At 30.4% G+C, this 26,398-nt stretch overlaps 1 protein-coding gene and 1 pseudogene across 2 annotated transcripts; one reads left to right on the top strand and one right to left on the bottom strand.

The window, feature by feature from the left end:
- Window positions 1-23,671, bottom strand: part of LOC115967008 — a 68,013-nt pseudogene extending 44,342 nt beyond the window's left edge.
- Window positions 12,507-20,076, top strand: LOC115968966 (very-long-chain aldehyde decarbonylase CER1-like). 2 transcript variants are annotated; one of them, XM_031088512.1, is made up of 10 exons: window positions 12,507-12,634; window positions 13,454-13,677; window positions 14,050-14,282; window positions 15,109-15,328; window positions 16,399-16,774; window positions 16,954-17,061; window positions 17,887-18,087; window positions 19,110-19,208; window positions 19,373-19,546; window positions 19,723-20,076. In XM_031088512.1, exons 1-10 carry the CDS (start codon window positions 12,575-12,577, stop codon window positions 19,897-19,899), a joined length of 1,872 nt encoding a protein of 623 aa, XP_030944372.1. In that variant the 5' UTR covers window positions 12,507-12,574; the 3' UTR covers window positions 19,900-20,076. The 2 variants fall into 2 exon arrangements, with proteins under 2 accessions (XP_030944372.1, XP_030944373.1); XM_031088513.1 differs by lacking the exons at window positions 14,050-14,282; window positions 15,109-15,328.
- Window positions 23,672-26,398: the final 2,727 nt, after the last annotated feature.

Below are 26,398 nucleotides of genomic sequence, written 5' to 3'. Positions count from 1 at the left end.
CCCAACCTTGTTAGGTTGAAAAATTCTCAAGCCAACCAACATGAGTCGAATTGGGCTGGGTTCGGTCAGTGGGCTATGCATATATGTTTTATACCTTGCAACAAATTGGAGTTTCGTCAATTATTTGAACACCCTTTTCAATAAATTATTATAATTCATAAAATATGCTTAAATTATATTCCATAGTTTCAAATTCATTAAACTAATTTGCAAAATACCAAAATCAATCAAACTAAAAAATTAGAATAAAGATAATAAAAATCAACATACCTACATGCATGGTGGGTCAAGTTGGGCCAAATGGGTTAAAAATGCTATCAACCTAAACTCAACCTTACCTAAGGCTAAAAATAAAATTTCAACTCAACCCAATCCAACCCACTATCCTATGAAACCAAATCAAGGAGTCAGATAAGGTTGGATTGTGTTGGTTTGTTGAGTTTAATGCACACCCCTACCTAAACCTACGACTTGCAAAAAAATAATATCACCCATTCAATAAATATTACATTTGAACAATCCGGGACCTTTCAAAACAGAAACAAGAAAAGCAAGTATAAGTTCCTATCATAAAAGAGAGAGCATAATATTAAGTAAGTACAATCTGATTCTCAAAAAAGGTGCAATGAAGACTTGAAGTATGTATTCAACTTCTATCTTTAACCTAAAAATAAATTTATAAAAAAGGTACGTACTCCAATTCAAAGTTTCAAACCAATGATCTTATATAATGTTGCGACGCATACGCAATAGTCGGCAATACAACCCATCAAAATGAGGAGCACGAAAGTCTGATCAAATATTAAAAGTAAATATGATAAATATCTGCATTACTGATGGTTGATACATATTGTTAAGAGGCATTTGATTCGCCGTGATGTTACATTACACTGTAATCTCTATATATTAAGAGGATTCAAAAATTTAGTTATAACTTCAAAAATGTCAAAAATGCCTATAATCTAATAAGATAATCCTTATTTCTAAAAAATAAAAAATAGGATTAAAATTGTAATTCAACAAAATAAAATAAAAAACTATCAAAATTTTTTTTCCTAGCACACATCACATTTGATACATTTTTTCTTAAAAATTAGCATAGCAATTTACTACTTTTCAAAATCCTAAATTTTAACTTCTTAAAAATCCCTTATTGTGTAACCTTACTAACAATAGACAAATTCAAATTTAAAAATTTCATTAAACCCAAAATAAAAAAAGAGCCTCATCGCACATGCAGAGTGCGCGTGATGAGACTAATATTGTATTATTATAATCTTACATTAATGTAATTCAATATAAGAATACAAAATTACATTGTTTATAAAGATGATGTGATATATTTTGTAATTTTAGATTATGATGATATTAAAAAAAAAAAAGCGACAAAAAGAGTGACATTACTTTTGGCGACATTGTATACGCGACGTAAAAAGGACATTTGGTGACAAAAGTTTGTCACCAAAAATTCATTTTGCTCTAGTATGTACGTCTCTTGGCTTGAACTTTATTTTTGAGTAATTATGTTGTACTTCCTAAATAGTTGATTGGTATGCCTTCTTTTCACATGAATGATGGTCCCAAGAATGAAATTTAGGGTAGAACTCATCGTCAATGTGAGAAGACGAAATATCTTACTGTACTTTTAGGGTAAAGTCTCTGAAGGTTGAATAATAGATTTGAGGGTTCAATACCCGCCTACACCAAAAAATCGATTAGTGTCTTGGTATGATAATAAAGAGTTATTAGTAGGAGTAAACGTTATAGGTTAAAAATCTAGAGTATTGATTTTTTTTTTTTTTTTTTTTTTACTTTTAAAATTCAATGTTTTTTGCCTTAGATGACCGATTTACTTTAGAGCATTTAAAGCATGAGTAAAATCTAGGTGTAAGAATGCATAAATTTTTTGTTTCTTTTTTCATTAGAAGAAACAATGATATTATTTTCATGGTCAAAAATTTGGGACATGTTCTAATTTCTCATTCATAAAAAAGAAAAGAATTTTTTTTTTCATTTAGTTATTATTATTATTATTATTATATTTTTCATATATTGCATTGTTTATATTAAAGCATATAAAATAACATTTATCACTTAACTTTTTAGAAGAAAAAAAATGATTGATACATAGATTTGTTTTTCAAAAACTATCCTCATGTTCTAATGTGTAGCCTATAATTTATTTAAAGAAAAAATCAAAAGTATAGTAATTTTGTTTCAACATAGAGGGCGAGGAGGAAGCCTGGAAGGCGGCGGTTGATGACTAATTAATGACGACTAAGGTTGGGGAGATGAGTCCAAAGTGTCCACTGATTAGGGACAAAGTTAATCAAGAATAGGGTTTGGTAGGTCATTAAAGAGATAAAGGGTAAAAGCAACTATTACAATATGTATTTTTAAAATATATATTATATATGATGGATTGGGTCATCTCATATTTACCAACCTGAGCCAAACTAAGATGATTTTTTTTTTTTTTTTTTTTTTTTATTTATAAATAAAACAAAATCCAACACAATCCCATTAAATCTCAGGGGCGGAGGCAGCATGGGGCGAGGGGGGGCACTTGCCCCCCCTACTCTGTTAAAATGCCTTATATTGGTGATACGTTCTTAGAGAGTTTGACACTTTGACCCCTCTGATTGAAAAAAAAAAGGCAGGCCCACTCTCACCTTAAAGAAACATACCAAAAATAAGGGTTAAAGCTCCCTTGACATGCCTAGGTCCTAACCTTATATTATTCTTTTCTTAGTTTTTATACTGTATCATGTTTTTTACAAGTTTATTTTTTACCTATTTCACTATTCACAACAATTCCTTTCTTGCATATCTCATAAATAACTTATCCCATAAATGAATGATGAAATGCCATTATTTCTTACCTTTTTTACAATTTCAAAATCTGAATTTTTGTTATAAACTTAAATTTTAAATACTTAGAAGGATAGAAAAATAAATGTTGAATTTAACATATTTTAATAAACAATCAGACAATAAGACATATATACAACTTTACAAATATTTGTTATATTTTTAATATTTTTAGATTTCATAAAATAAAATAAAAAACTTATAGATGAATTTTTTTTCTTTTAAGGAATCAAATTAGATGTCTAAACTTTATGTATTTATTCTTCTAAAATAAAAATAAAAAACTTTATAGATTTACATTAATCTCTTCTTTCAACTATTAGTAACTATGAATTGACTATTTTTGTTTCTTTCTTTTAACAATATAAAACATATACTTGTAATTAAAATTGTTTATTTACAATTTATTTTGTTACTGTTATGGATTAATATATCTAAATTATTTTTCTTTTAATATTGTCTTTTAATTTTGCCCCCCCTAGACTAAAATCTTAGCTCCGCCACTGCCATTAATTCAGCAAAAACTAACCTGAAATACAAGTTATTTATTTATTTGGTTAAATCCGTTTTGGTAAATGGATGAGTTGGTTAGAGACTTGGATAAGCTATTGCTCCATGCAATTATCACTGTTCAGTTGTGAGGTATAATATTTAAAATGGTAAAAAAATAATAATAAAACTTTAAAAAGGTAATAAAAAGAAAAAAATTTAAAGAAAAAATTACCATTTTAATTTTTACATCAACAAGTAGTAACTGCATGATACACCGAATCTAAACATATTGCATAGAACCCCTAAGATTAGAGGTGTGCATGGGTCGAGTTGGAAGGTCTTTTCAACCCAACCCAATCTTGTTAGGTTGAAAAATTCTAAACCCAACTCACATGAGTTGGATTGGGTTGGGTTCGGTTAGTGGGCTATGCATATATATATATATATATATAGGTGTTTCATCAATTATTTGAACACCATTTTCAATAAATTATTGCAATTCATATAATATGCTTAAATTATATTCCATAGTTTCAAATTCATTAAAACTAATTTTCAAAATACCAAGATCAATCAAACTAAAAAATTAGAATAAGGATAATAAAAATAAACTTATCTACATGGTGGGTCAAGTTGAGTCAAATAGTTTGAAAATACTATCAACCTGAACTCAACCTAACCTAAAGCTAAAAATAAAATTTCAACTCAACCCAATCCAACCCACTAACCTACGAAACCAAATCTAGGGTTGGATAGGGTTAGATTATGTCGGTTTGTCCGCTTAGTGAGATTAACGCACACCCCTACCCAAACATAATACTTGCCAAAAAATAATATCACCCTTCCATTAAATATTACATTTAAATATGCCAGGACCTTTCAAAACAGAAACAAGAAAAGCAAGTATAAGCATTAATTTTCTATCATAAAAAAGAAAGTATAATTTTTTATTATTATTTATATATAAAATATAAATTCTACTTTAATCTAATCTAAATATATATGTGTGTAAAACTCCCTCTAAATATTTAAACTCCAACCTTTATCCTCACATTTGACTATCATTTATATTTGTAAAATATTAACCATCACATTAAGATGGCGCAGGGTAGAAAAAGTATAATATTAAGTACGTACAATTTGATTCTCAAAAAAGGTGCAATGAAGACTTGAAGTATATATTCAACTTTAGAAATAAAATTTTAAATGGTACATACTCCGATTCAAAGTTTCAAACCACTGATCGTATATGATGTTGCCACGCACATTCAATAGTCGGCAATACAACCCATCCAAATGAGGAGTAAGAAAGTCTGATCAAATATTAAAAGTAAATGTGATATATATATATCTGCATTACCGACAGCTGTTATGTACTATTCCTGTGTTCTCTCATTTAATACAAAGAAAATACATGATATTTTTTTATGTATCTTCCCTTTCATATAAGAATGGACCCCACATTTATGAGGTCCCCTCTTGTGTGAAAGAGAGTGTGAAAGAGAAACATCATATATCACCTCTTTAATGTGATAGATATCTGTATCATTATTATTATTGCTAACGTACCCAAAATAAATGGGTTATATATCAGTACAACTAGTCCTTGTCTTTTCTCTATAAAAAAAAAATAATAATAATAAATAAATAAAATAAAAAAACCGACTAGTCCTTGTCTTATTAATTCTGTCAAAGGTTCCTTTTGTTTTTGTCATCAAAGTCTACTCATGGTCTTACAGGCCGCGTGTGAGGGTGACTGTTGCTAATTTTATTTTTCGTTTCAATAATTTTTTTTTTTTTTTGTTAATCGTTTCAATAATATTGAAGTTTATCAAAAAAAAAAAAAAAATTCTCACAAAGATTCTTTAAAAGAGTTAATTCTCACAAAGATTCTCCAAAAGAGAAAAATAAATAAAGTTCTTCTCTTAAATTTTGTTACTATTAGAGCTGGCTAAAGTAATTTTTAAGATCGCATTATATTAATAATAAAATTCTAAATTTGAAATTTTTTGCTAGTATTTTGGGTTATTTTTGATAGATTTTTAATTATAATGTATGTGAGATAGGAATAATTACATACACCAAAAAAAAGAAAATAGTCAGATGCTCAAAGAAAGTATATATTCAACTTCTTTTAACCTAGAAATAAATTTTAAAAAGTTACGTACTCGGATTCAAAGTTTTAAACCAATGATCGTATATAATGTTGCCACGCACATGCAATAGTCGGCAATACAACCCATCAAAATGAGGAGTACAAAAGTCTGATCAAATATTAAAAGTAAATGTGATACATATCTGCATTACCAATGGTTGTTACATACTATTACTGTTTTCTTTGTCTCAATGTGAAAAAAATACATGGTATTTCTGATACATGTATCTTTTCTCTCACATAAGAGTAGACCCTATAAGTATGGGGTCCACCCTTATGTAAGAGGGAAGATGCATGCACTAAAAACACCATATATCACATCTTTAATGTGATAAATATCTGTATTATAACTATTGTTGACGTGCCCAAAATAAATGGGTTATATATCACAACTAGTCCTTATCATTTCTCTATTTTAAAAAAATAATAATAATAAATAAATAAAAAAAACCGACTAGTCCTTGTCATATTAATTCTGTCAAAGGTTCCTTTGTTTTTATCATCAAAGTCTACCCATGGTCTTACAACTTACAAGCCGCGTGTGAGGGTGATTGTTGCTAATTTTTTTTTCGTTTCAATATATATATATATATATATATATATTGTTAATCGTTTCAATAATATTGAAGTTTATCAACAACAACTAAAAAAAAAATTCTCACAAAGATTCTTTAAAAGAGTTAATTCTCACAAAGATTCTCCAAAAGAGAAAAATAAAGTAATTTTTAAGATCTCATTATATTAATAAAATTATAAATTTGAAATTTCTTGCTAGTATTTTGGGTTAATTTCGATAGATTTTTAATTGTAATGTGTGTGAGACAAGAATAATTACATACACTAAAGAAAATAGTCAAATGTTCGAAGAAAAGCTAGTCTTGTTTTTAAAATAAAATAAAATAAAATTGGAAAGCAGCTTAAATCATGCTCAAATCATGTCATAAGGAATCCTCAACTGAAAATAAAGGTTGTCATTAAAAAAAAAAAAAAAAAAAAAAAAAAAAAAAGGTGGTGAACCTCGGAGCTGCCATTATGCTAAACAACATTCCCAAAAGGACAACCCAAGTGCTTCTTCGATGCAAAATCAACTTGCAATTGCAGTTAATTTATGTAAATTAAACGAGGCTACCAGGTCATATTAAGAGCGGTGCTTATTATAGTGCAGTCCAAGTAGTTATGCTTGGTTTCTCACCACCAAAATAAGCTTTAGTTATATTCCTGGTATTCGAGCTCACTTTTATAAATCGGAAAGCAAATGCTCATTTGATTTAATGTGTCATCTAGTCCACCTATCTGATAAATTTTTTTGATAATAAACTAAAAGGTTAGCAACGAATTTCACACCACACACACACAATAATGGGAGAAATACAATATATATATATATATGTATTGTATAATTCATGAACCTAATAGGCTTTCATGAACTGGTGTGGTGTAGTCAGTTTATAACCAATTTTAAACTTTTATTTAAGAAAAGCTCAAAGCTGCAATAGCTAGCTTACATTAATCTTGAGATTAAATGGGCCAATAACAAGGTAAATTAGAATTTTTAAAATTTTTTTTATTTTTTAAATCTTCCAAGTTCTAACATGAATTGAGCTCATTTTAGGTTGCTATATTGCGTGAAGATGAGCGTATCAATCTTAAAAAATCGTTGGGAATGAGCTCAGCGACTAGTTTGATCCTTTCAAAAAGTTACAGTTAAAAGGTAAACCATAAAACACTTTCCCTCTGTTATCTCAACCTTAAGTACGTATCATATTTGTTCTTGTTGCGTTAGTTATTACTAAATATTAAAATTAGTATTCACAAACTTATATATTATTAATTGAGACCATTTCATTTCTATACCTGAAAATTCTAATATCTAGCTAGACAAAGATTAAATTTTTAATAGCAGGAATATTACTATAAATTTGTACAAACATGATTAGTGGGAGAAGGACTGACCGAAGAAGAAGAACAGTATGCTTCACAGCCCGGTTAGCCGACTTAATTGCATTATGATGAAAGGAGTTTTCTTTGGCTCCAATTAAAATAAAATTTATCTCGGAAAGAAAAATACAGTTTGGTTTATTAAGCTATACTACACTTGCATTAAATATGAACTTAAGATTCGGTTCATTTTGTTCATACATTGAGTTGGTTTTAAAGATATAAAGTAGGTGTTGGGCATTGGACGTTAAGCGTTACTAATTAATTCATGATGTGATGAGTCTCATTTCTACACACACACGCAACAAAAAATAAATAAATAAAAAAACGTGCTGACTTTCATTGAAGGTGAGAGATCAAGGAAAAAGAAAAGATATGTAGGCGGGTGAAATTTCAGTGAAGAGACGAAATCGCAACAAGGACTTCGACAAAGACCACACGGTAAAGAATCCTTGTATTTCTAACAGGTTGGTCAAGGAGGCTCTGATGGTTAAATTAGTACCAATAATAGAATAAGAAAAGAGATGAATTTAGCAAAGTAACAATGCCCAAGGTTGCATACCTATCTCAACAGCTAATACCACCCCCACCCCCCGGCCCTTAAGATTCATTTTTCTTTGTTTGGTTAGGATGAAAGAGATAAGAGAAAGGAAATGTGGAAATAGGGTTTCTGTGGGTCCTATCAATTTTTTTTTTTTTTTTGAACTTTTTACTTTGCCTCCAATTTTGATTGAAGTGCTTAACAAATCCATAAAACTCCTCTTATATACCCTTGGAAAGTTTTTTTTTATTCTTTGTGAAATTAATTTTTGGCGAAAATACGCTTTTAGTCCCTCCATTTTGGGCCTATTCTCATTTTGGTTCTTAAATTGATTTTGTTTTTACCTCAATCCTTGAAAATGAAAAACCATTTCCATTTTGGTCTATGCCTTCAACCTAGTAACAGAAAATACATACGTGGCAAACGAAGCGCATTGTTGGCATGTTAGATGCTGAAGTGACTAATTATGGAGCTAACATGGTCATTAAAAAATATTTTAAAATGCCACATCAGCATATACATTAATTAAAAATAAGAGCAGAAAAAATTAATTTCTCAATTTTAATTTTAATTGGAAAAAATAAAATAAAATACAATCTACTTAAAAATAGTAATTAATACTTTTTCTTTTTTTCTTTTCATTATTTTCAGAAGAACAAAAGTAACATATTCTTCATGTTCTTCAGGGAAGAATATGTATGGTTGCCTAGAAAATTAAAATAATCAAGATTTTCTTTTCTTTTCTTGTATTTTCTTAGCAAATAAACATGTAGAAATACATACAAAATCCTTATCCTCCACTGAAACCTCCAACAAATCAAACCCATAAATCCAAAAAAATCATCAAATCCACATAAAAAAAAAAAGAAAAACCCTAGAAATTTAAAACAAACACAGCAATAAGTAACAACAATCACAAAAGAAAACTTTCATTTCCTTCAATTTTGTAACTCTTATCCAACAGAGACATCTCTCTCTCTCTCTCTTTCTCTCTCCCTCTCTCTGAAACTCCACAGTGAGAGTATTCAATAATCAATTTTTGGGTTCAAACTAAAACCCAACACCAACCCAAATTGTTGTGCTTTGCATTTTTGGTCAATTGCCTCCTCGAATCCAACGACTCACATTACCAACCCCAACCCTACCAAAACGTGAGAGGTGGAGCTTAGGATCTTTGGTCTTAAGTGTTTGGGTAGATCAAAGAGAGAGAGTGAGCGACACAAAGATAAAACAGAGAGAGATATGGAAGGAAGAAAGAAGAAAAAGACCCATAAACCTAGCAAACCAAACCATTGAAACCTAGAAAATACCTTGCAATCTAAAGCCCAAACCAACAACAAACCCAACCAACGAGCACCGATTAGACCAACTAACCAACCAATCATGCAATCTGAAACCAACACGAATAGATCAGACCACCAATCACCACCACTGCTACCAATTAGTCTATCAAGCCACTGCAACCCACCACCGAAGTAACCACCACTTCTCAACCACTACCACCGTTCTTAGCCCATCTCTTTCTCTAAACCCTGATCAAAACTAGATACCAAAGAGAAAGCCTAAAGAGAGAGATCTTGATTCGAGGAAAAGCTGAGAGAGAGAGAGAGAGAGAGAGAGAGAGAGAGCGAGCGAGCTTCAGATAAGATTTTTGCAGAAAAAGGAGAGGGAGATTTTGATATGTGTTAGGGTCATATTTTATATAATTGACTAATCTTTTGACAAAATACACTTGTAATTGGATAGATCTAAAATGGGTTTAATACATCAACAAATATGTTGTTTAAGCATATCAAGTGTTTGTATTTAAAGACATGAAGGTTGGTTCAAAAAACAAGTAAAGAAAAGTTGTTCATTAAGTCTTGACAGATAGCTCGACAGATGCTTGCTATCGAGACTTTATGTGAAGTTCAATAGATGGCTTGACAATAGCTCGATTTATTGAGAATTACGATTTTCAGTTTTCTAAATTTGAAATTCAACCTAGGCTTATGTATTTGTTTAGGATTTCTTTTCTCACAACCCTAAACATATATAAGACTTATTTTAAGAACCGTCATACACGAATACAAAGACCTAAAGATTTATTTTCTCTACGAGAAGCTACTACATTTGTACGTCATAGAGTTTTGTAACCAAGTGTTTCCTAATCTACATTGTTGATAAAGTGAAGAACTTTGCAGCCAACAATATCATTCAAAATTGTTGGATTTAGTCATATACTAGGATTCGTGCAAAAAGTTAGTCATAGATTGGAGATTTGTGCATCAAGAGAAATAAGGCTACTACATGATTAAATTCAATTAGGTATTGAAACGAAAGTTCAACTATAGGTTGGTATTTTGGGATAAGCCAAGGTAGTGGTAAGATTCCTTATACTTGTAACCGCTTGATTGTTGATTGGTGGATTCTTGGGAGTAGTGACCTTAAAATCACTCGGTGAGATTTTTGCCTTGCAAGAGGTTTTCCCTATTTGTCAACAAATTACCGTGTCAATTTAATTTTCGCAACATTTAGTTTATTTGGTGATTTGTTGGTGCCTTCATGATTTACATGCAATTTAAACTAATTAATCAACTTGGGTAATTGAATTAATTAACCAGAGCCAAGCTATCTTAACCTAACAATATGAGAGAGAGAGAGAGAGCTTTATGATCTAAGAGAGATTGAGATTTTGATCTTAGAGATTTTTGCTAGCTGTATGACTGATGTAAATTTAGAGATTTTCTCAATCCTTAGAGTTTTGAGCTTCAGAGATTTTCTAAGTCTTTAAAACTGAAAAAGTAATATTTTTTTTAATTTTTTTAATTAAAATTAAAAATTTTATGTTTTAATTTTTTTAATTAAAATATTGACGTGGCATTTTTAAATGCCCAGGTAAATCTTATTAATAATATTTTAATCGCCACGTCAGCAAGCAAAACACTTCATTTGCCATATATATATTTTCTGTTACTAGGCTGATGGTAGAGACCAAAATAGAAATGGTTTTTCATTTTTAGGGACTGAGGTAGGTGCAAAATCAATTTATGAATCAAAATGAGAATAGGCCCAAAATGTAGTAACCAAAAGTGTATTTTCACCTTAATTTTTTAATTTTCCCTTCCCCTTCACTTACTATTTTCTCTTCTCTTCCCTCTCCTTCCATGCAATCAAACATAGGGTTAAGGTTAATTGTTTATTTTCCTGTGACTAATTAAACTAATCATTTACCCTTTTTTTTAGAGAAACAATCATTTACCTTTCTAATGCAATATGCTATCACAGAACGTGCTAAGAAGTAGCTACCAACACAAATAAACCATGTGTTGGAATCAAATTAGTCATATTAAAAAGTTCTTAAAAAAATTGTTTGCTTGTTTAGACCCTTGAAAATAGATTGATTAACCTAATATATTCCCTAAGTGATTACTTAGGTTAATTATCCAGATCTAGGTTAAACAATAATAAATCATAACACCACGATATGATAACCTAAGAAAACTAATAAAACTAACAGTTTCAAGGTAAAAACTTAGGGAGTATTTGATATAGCTATTCTCAAGCTAAAACAAATCCACTAGTAGAGAAATGAAATTTTTACAAAAGATGTAACCCTAAATCAATTGCTACCTCCAGTAATAACTTACTGACACAATCACGTGCAAACTCTATCCACAAACTCCTTCTTTCTTGGATTTGCAGCACACAAGCACCCACGCTTGTGACTTTGAGATCCCACTCAAAGATTTTAGATCACGGGTTGTTGATTTATGCAGGAAGTACTAGATTCTACCAGCACTTGATTGTAGATCTTATTCCGGTAGATGTTTGTAGAGTTAGAAGGTATAGAACCTCTCAAATCTCATAAGAGTGACTCACAAGTCTTCCAAGAGTCTTCAAAATATGGCTAGGGTTTTTCTTTTATATGTAAGTGTTGGATTGAAACCCTAAACATTTTCTCAAGCTTAGGCCTGTTTAAAAATTCTGCAGAAATTATTTTTCTGCGATTCTCGATCGATCAAGCCTCATCCTTCGATCAGTTGAGCCTCATCCTTCAATCGGTTGAGCTTCACAAAAAATTAATTCTTTTTCCTACAGCTTGTACATTTTTGAGTTTTGACCTGTATAGCTTTGAGCAATGTCTAACACCTATCCTAGACATATTTTTGTTCTCAATTAGCCAACACTTACATGTTGAAATTCTAAACATTTAATCCTAAATCTTTAGAACCTAACAAAATTAAATAATTTTTTTATAATGTGAAATATTAATTAAATATTATTTAAGTGATATCAAATATAAACATTCCAATATGAAGATGTTAATGTTGCCTTAAGTCTCAATCTGTTAAAACAAATATTAAGATTGTACAAAATAGAACCATTAATGTTGCCATCTGGGTCCCCCCCCCCCCCCCCCCCAAAGTAGTTGTAGTGGGCCCCGCATTAATGAAGAAGGCTAATAGCATATATATACCGCATTAATGAAGAAGGTTAATAGCATATATATATATATATATGTGTGTGTGTGTGTGTGTGTGTGTGTGTGAGCTTCGATGGGTTGCATGCTGAACAAGTGAAGTAGTAAAGAAAGAATGGCTTCGAATCCAGGAATTCTCTCCTATTGGCCATGGAAGCATCTTGGAAGCTTTAAGGTGGTGTCTTTGTCTAATCCTTCCAAGTTACATATACCTCTCTCTTTGCACACAGTCAGTCACACACACTCCACAAAATATTTACTTTCAAGTTAGGGTTCTTGCCTTCTTGGTAGTCTGTGAAGCTTTCTTTTTGTTAGGTTTTATGACAATATTATATTCGGAGCCCTTTGTTTCTGGAATTCTTTTCTATGTATGTAGTTGTTGGCTGTATTATGGAGTTTGGCCCATGGCTGCTACAACGTTCTCTTTGTTTCAATATATATCCTTTATTTAGGATGGAAAATAATAATAATTGCGTTTTGGTTGTTATTTTGTTTGTGAAATGTGGCCTTTTTTTTTTTTTTTTTTTTTTTTTTTTTTTTTTGAGAAAGTTGTGAAATGTGGCCTAGTAGTACTAGGGCTTAGTACTCGATGTTTTGGTCCACCTTCGTGGACAAGTTCGGATTTGGACCACTGTATAATAAAGGGTATATATATATATATATATATATATACACTTGGCAACCTTTAACCTTTTCTTCTTCTTCTTCATTTTATTTTATTTTATTTTATTTTATTTTTTTGAAACAAACACACACAAGAGAGAGGGAAAAAAATTCTAACACAAAGGCCCTCAAAAGATATACATGCATATATATATATACATATATATACTTGAGTTTTGGGCGTGTATGTACATGTATAAATAGACTTTAACTTAAAAAAAGCTTAATTATGTCTTTTTCTTCTTTTTCTTTTTTTGGACAGAAACAAGTATATATGATTAAATGGTTTGCACTTCGTATACTAACTTCTCATTGTTTCATTCAATCGAAGTATTTGATCTTGGCTCCATGGGCGGTACACAGCATTTACTCATTCCTATTCAAGGAAGAGAGTAAAAGGGACCTTACCAACTTTTTCATACTCCCATTTCTATTATGGAGGATGCTTCACAACCAAATATGGATTAGTATTTCTCGTTACCGAAATGCAAAAGGCAACAACCTACTTGTTGACAAGAGTCTTCAATTTGAACAAGTCGACAGAGAGCAAAGTTGGTTAGTATTAATTTTATTTGTATACACACAAACTTTTTTTTTTATTAATTTTTTATTTGCTGAAAGAATAAAGGGGTAGGGGGCGACCTGAGTTAGCATTTTCTTCTTGGACGTGACCATAGTAACATCTTACCCACTGCCTTATGAAAGCAAAAAATCCGAATGAGTCATAACTGTGTACCCAATTCCATCGAGAACACAAACACAAACTATTTTTACAAGCATTTGATTTTGTCAATTTATTCAGATATGTTGCACCTTACAAACTATTAATATGCAAGGTGCAACATATGTGAACAAATTGAAAAAATCTAATGCACATAAAAATTAAGTTGAAGTTGTAATCTTATGTCTTTTTTGGTTAATATTTAGGGATGACCAAATAATTCTGAGTGGAATCATATCCTACCTAATCAATACTACGGTGCCGGGGGCTTCACACTTTCCCATTTGGAGAACGGATGGAGTAATTCTAGCAATTCTACTTCATGCGGGTCCAGTGGAGTTTCTCTACTATTGGCTTCATAGAGGATTGCACCACCACTACCTTTACTGTCGCTATCATTCTCACCATCACTCCTCAATTGTCACAGAGCCTATCACGTGTAAAACCTATTACTATATATTTTTATTGCATTTGCCTTTTCATGTATTATCATTAGTCACAAATTGATGAATTTTATCGATTAATACTTTACCTCACATTCATGCAAGTAGATGGAGCCATGGGAGGCTTTCAGAATAATTTTAAAAAAAAAAACATTTTTTTTAATTATTATTATTATGAAAAATTATGTCTTTACGAACATTCACAATTCATGTAAATTTTACTTTGTAAACTAAACAAATGTATACAATATTATACACATATGCATGCATGAGCTATAATATTGAACACTATTCATAGAAATGTATTCAAATAATTGTATGCACAGTAAATGTAAACATATAATTTTCCTATTATTATTATTATTATAAGTACCATAAATCAGTAATGTCCCACAAGTTAATGGTCAACTTAAAAACTAAAGAGAGAGAGATCTAGCTATTTTGACATTTTATTTTTTATGAGTAAGTTTGATTCCAGAGAGGAGAGGGAAGATTCAAAATAATAATAACCTTCATTTATAAGTTATGTATCATACCCGTTATGTTTATGCCATGGGCTTAATCATTTGTGCTACCTTAAAATAATTTTTTTTTTTTTAAGAATTCCTTAAAATAACTGATTGGTGTGATAATCTACAATTGAATTCGGTAAATATTATATATGTAAATATTCTTTGAATTTTTTATCTTTAAATTGCATTAGCATGCTATTCTATAGAATAAGTTTTAAAGAATGAGTAAACTAAACTATACCCATAATATTTATCTCACAATCATATTCTTATATTTACATAATGTTTTTTTTTTATTTTTTTATGGCAGCTGTCGTACATCCATTTTCTGAGCTTATAATATATTACATGCTCTTTTCTATAACAACAATGACACTCATCTTGACGGGAACTGCTTCTTTGGCCTCTATTTTCGGTTATTTTACTTATGTTGATTTCATGAACAACATGGGTCACTGTAATTTTGAGTTTATTCCAAAGTGGTTGTTCTCTTTGTTTCCTCCGCTCAAGTTTCTCATGTACACTCCTTCGTAAGTCATAACCCTTATCTTCTATATAATTCTTTATTTAAGTTCTTGATTTATTTTATTTTTTATTTTTTGATAGGAAGTTCTTGATTTATTATTCTCTCTTTTCACACATATATGTGCATCTAAACATATATGTACACTTAAAAAAGAAAAAAAAAAAAAAAAAAAAAAAAAAAAAAAAAAAACAAACAAACAAACGTGAAGAAAAAAATGTATGCAATTTCTTAAAATTTGGATTGTTCCTAAAATAACCAAATTATTTGTTAAGATGACCGACTTCCAAGGGATAATGATTTCAAAATGGTATCCTGAAGTAGCTTACGAAAACAAGAACATAGATGGTTATTAATTTATGTAAATTTATCCAATGGATTGTAAACCAACTGGCATTTCATTTTCACCCATGGACCATATTTTTGACAAATCTTTTTATTAGATGTGTATTTTAACAAATCTAATGTTAGATTATATTTTTTTCTTATACCTTCCACAATTATTGTAAAATTTCAAGACAGTTAGAGATCAACAGTTGCTTCATTCTCATATATAGAATGTTTGAGTTCTATTTTTTATTTATTTATTTTTTAACTCTTAAAATGAGGAACAAAAAAGATGATAAGAAAATCTTGGAACACAACTTAATTTTTGTCATAACTTTTACCACAACCTTAAAGATGAGTTTGTAAATTGAATCGGAAATAATATCCAATTAACACAATTTAACCTAAACATGTAATTAACGGTAAGATCTTAAAGATATTAATATAATAAAAAGTTACTATGTATTATAATCTTACCAAAAAGTTTAAATTTGTTTAGTAGGGAAATGAAGATGCTCTCTTAATTACCAAGATACTGATAACACCATTTCCCAAAAAAAAAAAAAAAAAAAAAATGATCGTGCCCATTTGATATGTGAAATAGAAGACCACCTCATTCTATGTGAGAATTCTAAATAAATAAAAAATTTAACTATAAATAATCACTTATCTCAAGAATTTAAATTTATAGAAAAATGGCATATTAACTTGAGTACTTAATAAATATTCTAACAATTCCACTTATCGCAGGTTTCACTCTTTACATCATACGCAATTTCAAACCAACTACTGTCTTTTCATGCCTCTTTATGATTACATCTATGGTACTATGGACAAATCCAGTGACACACTATATGAAATTTCTCTCAAGAAAAATGAAAAAGTGCCACACGTAGTGCATCTAACACATCTCACAACACTAGACTCAATCTATCATTTGAGGCTTGGATTTTCTTTCTTGGCCTCTAGCCCTCACACCTCAAAATGGTACATGTGGTTAATGTGGCCACTGACATTATTGTCTACGATGTTAACATGGATTTATGGTCGTACATTTGTTGTTGAGAGGAACCAGTTCGGTATGCTCACCTTGCAAACTTGGGTCATCCCGAAGTATAGTGTACAAGTAAGAAAAATCTTCACCCACCAGCTCTTAATTTTGTAGTTTTGTTAGATGTTTCTTCCCCAACTTAAACAAGCATTTTCATCGTTTATAAAGTAATCTTGTTGGTAACCAATGTATTCCAAATTTTCAATCAATAATTATGCTATTTTGCTTACCCATTTATCTACATATTGTTACAGTACTTTTTGCGATCGCATGAGAACTCTATCAATGATTTGATTGAGCAAGCCACACTTGAAGCGGAGAAAAAAGGCGTTAAAGTGTTAAGTCTAGGTCTCTTGAACCAGGTAAGTATCAGTTATCCCTTTTTCTTTATGTAATTCAAAAATAAATAAATAATTCTTTTCATATATAGGAACTAGTTTTTAGAGTATTCACATCAATTCATGCAAAATTTCTGTCTATTTTAGCGTAAACCTTTGTTTTTTCTCTATTTTACATATTTACTTTTTGAAACACTTCATATCAGATTATCTATTTTATATTACATTTCATTAAAATATCAATTTTTTTTAATTGTTTCTCTTTTTTAACACACAACAATCATCATCCACTATTTTCCTTCATTCTTGGGATATGTAAAGAAATGATTAAAAACAAAATGCATAATGAATGATGTCAGTATAAATTTACATGGTTACTATAGCAACCATGTATTTTTACAATCTTTACTTGAATTGATATGGGTGAATTTTGAACTTAGTTGACTAAAATGTGATACTTTTTCTATTATACAAGCATTGATGTGAGTGCCCTTAATTGGAGACTTAATTTACTAGCTCAGTGGGACTTCTTTCTCATGTGAAATATTGGTGGCCTTAAATTTGTTCTCTCTTACAATGGTGTTAGTGAGATAACAACTTAGAGAGATTAATAAAATCTTATATAGAATATAGTGACACTTAATCCAAAAATTAAGAAGAATTTACTCAATTATATTATATTAATTCTTAAATTTCTTTCCATTCTTTTTTTTTTTTTTTTTTTGGTATATTGGACTTCTAGTAACATGTGTATACTACACCCAACATACTCATATTATAGGTCGATACATGATATTCATTCTCTCTCTCTCTCTCTCTCTCTCTCTCAATACATCGAACGTTTTGTAGGGGGAGGAACTCAACGGATATGGTGGAGTCTATGTCAAGAGGAATCCTCAACTGAAAATAAAGGTGGTAGATGGAAGTAGCCTCGCAGCTGCCATTGTGCTAAATAGCATTCCCAAAGGGACAACCCAAGTGCTCCTTCGAGGCAAAATCACTAAGGTTGCCTGTGCAATTGCAGTAGATTTATGCAAACAGGGCATTCAGGTATGTTTAACCCCTCATATTCATGTTGTAATAAGACCGGTACTCATAATTGGAACATTATTTTGAAAGCAAAAGGTGCAGCCCCATTACTTCTTCTTTGTTTCTCACCACCAAAATAAGCTTTAGATACAGTCCTGGTATTTGACTAAATGTTTCATCTAACCAACCTATCATCAAATTCTACGTTCATATATAGTCTATAGCAGGGGTTATAATTAGTGTCGGAGTCTGAAACATTTTTCAAGGGGTCAAGCTAATTTGGTAAGATAAAAAGTATAATTGTAATATGATTTAAAACTTATTATTTTCTCTTATATAACTAAAATCATGGCGATCATAATTAATATTTTAAAACTACTTTAGAGATTATACTATTGAAGTATACTGATAATTTCAAACATTGTGATGAAACATATAAAGATTTACTCAATTTAAATACTTAAAATATTTTTTTTTGAGAAACATATACTTAAAATATTAAATGTCACTTTACGTGCCTAAATATATACAATGTAATATGAGAAAATAATAATAATAAAATAAAAATAAAAATAATATTGCAGTTTCCATATCTTTAATTCTCTAAACGAAAATTTTAAAAAAAGTAGAAGATATTTTCTATTTGAAAATGAAATAATTAAAATAAATGACGCTTTGATTTAGTGATTTACGTATATGTTATAAAAGTAATTAAAAAAAATGATGCATCAATCATTTAGATAAGCCTATCTATTTGTCTAAAAATATATCTTGGATACAAACTGAATTACGTATGCCATAAAAGTAATAAAAAAAACAAAAATAAATAATTTAGTCATTTATAAATGTAGTATAATTTTTTAGAAATTTAAGAGAACTAATAGTTAAATTTTACATACAAATTTTTATTCTTTATGAAAAATATGAGAGGGAGGAAGAATTTTAAAAGGCCAGGGGGCTCATAGCCAATTACCATAGCCCCCACTGCTTAGATATATGTTTTCAAATTTTTTATCTTCTAACATGTGTTGAGCTCATTTTAGGTAGCTACATTACAGCAGGATGAGTACATGAAAATTAGCAAATTTTTGGAGATGATCTCAGAGAATAGTTTGATCCTTTCCAAAAGTTACAGTCAAAAGGTGAACCATAAAATACTTTTCCTGATCCATTATCTCAACCTTTATACTTAGTTATAACATAAAATATTTGTTCTTGTTACCTTATTCCTAAAGATTTAAATTATTATTCACAAATTAATTGAGATCATTTAATTTCTACACCTAAACATTATACTATTTTACAGATATGGTTAGTGGGAGATAGATTGACTGAAGAAGAACAGTTAAAAGTACCGAAAGGAACATTATTTATTCCCTATTCACAATTTCCACCAAAGAAATTTCGAAAGGACTGCCTATACCATAGCACACCGGCAATGTTAATTCCCACTTCTCTTGAGAATGTCCACTCTTGTGAGGTTCGTAATATTACTCTAAATGATGTTTTGACTTGAGCATTTACATTCAATTTTACAAACTATAACCAAATTTTAAAGTAAAAGGTAATTTTTGAGTTTTGATAGAGCACTCTCTCCAAGCACCAACATATTGCAAAACTATGAATATTTATAGAATGCTTTAAATTTGATCGCAGAACTGGTTGCCAAGAAGGGTGATGAGTGCATGGCGTATAGCTGGGATAGTGCATGCATTAGAAGGATGGAATGAGCATGAGTGTGGTTACACAATGTCCAACATGGAGAAAGTTTGGCAAGCAAGTCTTCAACATGGGTTTCAACCTTTGATGTTCCCAAATGGATCTAAATACTAGCTTCATAAGCATATGGTGGTGTATTTTAATAAAAATAAAAAATTAAAATTTCCTATGGAATGTTGGTGTATTTTAATAAAAATAATAATTTTCATAATTTTGTTGTTACAAAATTTGTTATGGAATGTTATGCCACATTAACTAAATGAGTTGTTTAAAAAATTTGTATTACATCAACCCTGGCTTCATTATCTTTCTAATTTATTTGTCATTATGTTGTGACTATAAATATAATATATTCGTTTTTTTAATTGGTTAAAAATATTAGTACAAAAAACACATTAGAGCATTTGTATTACATTAACCCTGGCTTCATTATCTTTCTAATTTATTTATCATTATGTTGTGACTATAAATATAATATATTCATTTTTTTAACTGGTTAAAAATATTAGTACAAAAAACACATTAGAGCATTCGCATTAGTTTGTGCAAATATTTTTGACTATTTTAGTATAAAAATCTTTTTTTTTTTCTATTTTATATAACCACTTTAATTTTCAAAAACACTCATATTATATTATCTGTTCTATTATCTATTTTATTCAAATATCAAATTTTCGTGATTTTTTAATTGTTTCTCTATCTTCAGTATTATTCACATATCAGAACCACTATTCACTTTAGTATTATTCACATATCAGAACCACTATTCACTCTCTTTTTTCATTTTCAAGAAACTCAAATAATGAATAAAATATGCATATACACAACTCCAGTAACCATGTAAATTTATATGGCTATTATAGCTAAAATGGAAAATGAACCATAGATTTATAACTTTATATGGAGTGGTGTAAGAGATTTTTAAAGTTAATTGGTCAAAATTTTGTATTTAAGCCATTTTTCATGGAATGATGCAAGTGCTCCTATAATATCAAAATGAAAAGTGTAAAATCACATACCCAATAGTGTCCTGCTTGGGGGAGATTGGGATGACCCCTGCTCGGCTGGTGAGCCCAACGGTTGGCTTGACGCCTACTACGTACTGAGTTAAAACTGGCAAGACATAGGATTGAGCCATCAGTCTCGGTCCCAAGTGCCACCGCTACCAGATTTGCCACTACTGATATTGCTGGCCCACTACTTGACCCACAAGGAGTTGCTAATAAGACGTAAGGATTCTGCATGCAATAGCAAAACATTGGGGTCTTGGTCACAATTAAGTTTATTGGCTTGAATCAAAGTCGCATTAAGTATATAGTTTTTTTTTTTTTTTTTTTTTTTAAATAAAAGTATTGGCGAAAATGGCCAAACAGCATATTTAGACGAAATATTTAGTCATTTATCACTATTTGCAAAATATTTAGTAATTTATTTGTAACTTGAGTTCCCAAAAATCGAGTTTCTTATAAAAGTGTGACATTTTTTAATTAAAAAAAAAATTCACGTGTAACTCGAATTTATAATATAAGCCTCGAGTTCTTTGGACTCAAGTTATTTAGAAATTTTAACTAAAAGAGCTGTGTGAAAACAGCTTGGCAACATAAAAGTAGAAATTTTTAGAGAGATTTTTAGAGAAGTTTTGTTTTACGTGAGGATTCACAGTTTTAGAGCTGTGTGATACGTTAGAAGATGGTCTGACTTTTTTTCAAGCCTTAATTGCATATCTCTGCAATTTCAACATAAGATGATTCTTGTAATATGCCTTGATAGAATAGGTATAGGCAATTTCAACCATATGGACTTTCTTGTAGGAGCAAGCTTGCCGACATTGACCTTCCTGCATGCACAATGGTAAATTGCCGTGAGTTCCTTAAAAAATACCGCACTTTTGTAAGGAACTCGACTTTTTTGGAACTCGAATTATATGTAAAATTTGAATTCATAAACTCAAGTTATAAAACATTGATAAATTGCTAAATATTTTACAAATAATGGTAAATTGTAAAATATTTTGCTCAAACATACAATTTGGCCATTTTTGCCTAAAAGTATTTATATAGTTTGTTAGTACTTCCTGTTAGCTCATTTTGATAAATTTGTTTTCTGGGCAAATTCTAGCTAATATTTAAGTTTATTTGAGTTTCAGCATCTTAACTTTGATAAATTTTCTACTTTGATTTTTTTTTTTTCCCCTTTTTAAGGTTAGTTTTTATAGATGTTTGTTGAAAATAAGATGCTAAAATTGAGAATTTGAGAACCATTACATTATTGGTTTGGGATCTCTATTTTCTGTTAGGGTTGTAAATGAAATGATATATATGTTTTATAAATAATTCAAGTTTGGCTCAGAAATTTTTTTTCTTTATATTCATTTGTTTTGCAAATGTAGGGTCACAATTTGGGGCCCAAGCCCAAAATATATGGAGTCTTCGTCCAATGAGCCCAATACAATGAATTTGTAGAAAATTGGTCAAAGAACTGGGTCCTAGTGAATTGGACAACGGCTAGTATTGGACTAAATGACAATCAAGCACAAATAAGAGATATTGATATCAATGGACTTTCAGTCCGAGGAAGCCACAATTATTGTATATTAATCACAATTAGATACTAAGACAGTTTAGATTGCTACAGTGTTCTCTCTCTATTTTTTCGATCCCCTTTCCATGAAGAGTCTTCCACCTTATATATCTTCTTTTAAGTCATCTTCACCCTCCATTTGTTAATTAACTGAACTCCTACTTAAGTACTTGTCCCATCAGCCACCTTCCCTAGTTCTCTGTGGGTTGCAATAGCCAAGGTAACACTATTCAAAGATCTTCTCCACATAAATGCGGCCAATAAAGTAGCTATTATGCATTTAATGCGGTGGTGTCAGCCTTCTCTTAGATATTTTTAGGTTTTCTTCCTTCTCACATGTCCATGAAGCACATCCCTATCATTGAATCTTCTCAGTAGGTCACTTTAATTGCTGGGTTATATATTTTGAACCATATTCATTAAGTCTGAGGAGTATGTACTCCTCAGACAGCCATTCATTTGCTCTCCACTTATGGAACTTGGTCTGAGAATATCTCATAATTATTTGCTTCTGCTCGGCCCTATTTATCCCCTCGGATAAAACTCAATGCCTAATATACGATCTTGGGCCCTTGCCCCTACAGCAAACATTCTGTTTAAGCTTGCTTGCAAAATGAGCCTAGTATCAAATATAATAATGTGTTAAGGAACAAGCTTGTAAGTATGATCTTCTCAACTATAGCATACCAAATATTATATGTATACATGCATAAATTACTTATGTCAATTTGAGATTGAATTGTATAATTTTGTAAAAAAATTTGTAAGATATAAAATTACTAATTATAAGGTAGGAATAATAAAAATTAAAATAGTAAATTTCATAATAAACATTATATACACTGTTTACTATACAAGGTTGATAAATCCAATTTTCTTAAGTTCATAATGAAAATTTTTACATCTATATAACTCAAATAATATAATTCCAACTGTAATTTAGTTATAAAGTATTACTAAAGATTTGTGATATGACAAAAATATATATATATATATATATATATTTTTTTTTAAATTAATCATGATTTTTTTTTTTTAACATATATGGGGATGAATAAGTTAGCTAAATAATTCTTAAAAACTCGAATTTTTTCAATAAGAAAATGAACAAAGTTTGCAAATCTAATTTAACTTGTTAGAAGTTCTAGTTTAATTGAATTAATTCACTAATTCTTAGCTTTTAATACTTTTATATATATATATATATATATATATATATATATTATTTGGTGAGCACATAAAATTAACTTACTTTGCCCTGGCCACCTCTAGCACTAAAACCATTAGGTGCTTCAAGTGACCTAAAATTGAACCATTATTGCTCTCGTGGTCTACCTTATCAACTTCATATAGAGCATCTGGGTTCACCTCTATAACCCCATTAAGGACCAGGTTGAGTTCCCGGATTTCTCCATGATAGGCCAAAAAACAAGTTGACCCATTGTGATAAATTAATTAATTAATTAGTCAAGTTTATAAATTAATTAATTAATTAGCCAAGTTTATTAATTAATCAAATTAACATGCAAACGCGTGGTAACACAAACAAATCACTAATTAAACTAAGTGCAGTAAAAAATAAATTCACACGGTGATTTGTTTACGAATAAGAAAAACCAACACAGCAAAAACCCCATCGAGTGATTTTAAGGTCACCACTATCAAAATTCCACTATTATCACAACAAGCAATTACAAGTAAAGCAATCTCAGTACCTTATACCAATCTACAGTTGAACCCTTGCCTTTAATACCCAATTGGACTTATTTTGTAGTGACGATCTCTCCTTGTAATACACAGCTCCCAGTACGTGACTAACCAATTGTACGGATCCCAGTATGCAACTTCAATCACCAACTAGAGAAAGTTGTTGGCTGCAAAGTTATTCAATTCATCACATGATGAAGATCCAGAAGATGCTTGGTCACAAGACCCTATGGTGCACAAACACAGCAACTTCTTCACAAGAAAGATGAATTAGGGCAAAACTCTGTCTCCGATCACAATTTGGTTGAACAAACTTTGCTCAACACTTGTGCAACTTGTATCAACTTATATCCTTGTTGACGGCCTTTAAAATAATCATTTTATATGTTTAGGGTTGTGAGAAAAGAAAGATCAAACATACAATCACGGATTAGAATCAAAACAGAACTGAAATTCTATTTTTCATAAACCTCGACAGACACCCTATCTATCAAGTTGCTATCGAACCACAGGGCTGAACAACTCTTCAAGTAAACCTCGACAGACACCCTATCTATCAAGCTGCTGTCGAACCACGGGGCTGAACAACTCTTCAAGGCTCGATAGATGGCTAGCTGTCGAGCTTTAATGACAAGCACTTTTCAAACTTGAATCTTAAATAGACTTGCATGGCTTTAACACTTGATCTTGAAACAAAATTTCTTGAAGTATTAAACGCATCCTAGATCTACCCAAATACAAGTAAAGTGTGTTTTGTCAAAGGATTAGCCAGTTATATAAAATAGTGACATATATTCCTAACAAGTGAATCACATATGTTCTAACACTCCATTGTAAAACTCAACGAGTTGTCTCGAGGTGAGTTGGTTTTGCTTGAAAGCAAGTTGGAGGTCATCAATGGTTGCTTCTCTGATTGAGAAACCATAGCCTGTGATAATGTGAGATCCGGATGGTAATATGGCTAGAAGAATTAAAAGAAGTGATGAGATTGAGAAGTGAGAATTGATAAGACTTGAGTTGCCATTGGTAGCCATTGAATGTTGGCTGGCTATTTGAGCATGTATATATATTCACATTACCAGGCAATAGATAATCAAAATTAACCTACGAGGCCCATGACAGTTAATATAATTTGAAACATGAATTAACGGTTATAATTAACACGATTTTTTTTTTTTTTTTTTGGGAGTAAAAATGGTTATAACACAATTGGGATGGTCTATTTGTAACCAAGTTAAGGTTTGGTCTATATTTTGAACATTTGTATTTTTTGAACTCAAGGAGTATTTTTTTTTTTTGGGTAACAAATATACAATAACAAAGTTACATTAGAAAAACGAAAGCACATTAAAAATATAGCAAACTCATTTCTCTGCCTTTTGGCATCAGGAATCTATCGTTACAGGAATATTCGAAAAGGTTCTTGGTCCAGTCAAATATATGAAAGAAGCTAGCCTTTGTTTTTCCCCATATAAGAAATGGTGTAGGACAATTTATGGCCTCTGCCGTCTTCTTCCGGTAAATTTGATTATATTAGTTTTGGATTGAATTATTTCTTTTTGTTGCATGTCCCATCCCATTTTAATGGGTTTGAACAATTTTTACGTACCTTTTGTAAAATTTAAAGTATTATTTGAGTTACAAGGGTCTTTACAGAACATATACGTTATAGATTATGTTATAGATACTAAAACATAGACAAACAATAAAATTGTCAACTGGCTGTGGTTTTAGTGGTTGTGGTGAAAGTTTGAATTTGAAGCTTTACTTGAAAGAATTTCTAATTGAAGAAACTCACTCGACCAAGAATGAATGAGTAGACATGGCAAAACAGGTTAGAATTTTCTGACCTAACCCGACCCGACCCAAAAAATATTTGACCCGAACCTAATTTTTTTTACTCAAAGCAAAAACAGGTTGACCCGTGACCCGACCAGTGTTTTTTGCGAGTCAACCCGACCCAAACCCAAACTTTTTTTTTAAACTTTTTTTTTTTGGTAAAAAAAAGGAAGCAATTGAAACATTTACATAACTGCATGCAAATTAATTGAAAGATAAATGGTTGAGTATTCTATAATGAGTAAAGATTTTTAGATGTCAAATAGCAAAGTACATGCCAAGATAATATGGTTACAGTAAAGTTAAAAACATAAATTTAAAATTATAGACATGTATGAGAAACATTCACATGTGTGAAAATAGTGAAGCCAAAGTATCAAATTAGCATAAATTATGAATGCTTAGACCTATATTTTTAGAAATTTATGTTCAAAATAAACAGCTTTTCAAAATAAATTATGATATTTCCTAGAGTGTATAATATGAT

The sequence above is a fragment of the Quercus lobata genome, chromosome 11 (assembly GCF_001633185.2).
Source record: "Quercus lobata isolate SW786 chromosome 11, ValleyOak3.0 Primary Assembly, whole genome shotgun sequence".
NCBI classification, from domain to species: Eukaryota; Viridiplantae; Streptophyta; class Magnoliopsida; order Fagales; family Fagaceae; genus Quercus; species Quercus lobata.
Note: the sequence above shows the minus strand (reverse complement) of the source record. Positions and strands in the feature narration are given on the sequence as shown.

Excerpts from the sequence above, each read along its gene's own strand:
- LOC115968966 (XM_031088512.1), top strand. The coding sequence starts at position 12,575 with ATGGCTTCGAATCCAGGAATTCTCTCCTATTGGCCATGGAAGCATCTT. Across the intron at positions 19,209-19,372 it reads CCAAAAGTTACAGTCAAAAG|ATATGGTTAGTGGGAGATAG; the intron begins GTGAACCATAAA and ends ACTATTTTACAG. Across the intron at positions 19,547-19,722 it reads AGAATGTCCACTCTTGTGAG|AACTGGTTGCCAAGAAGGGT; the intron begins GTTCGTAATATT and ends ATTTGATCGCAG.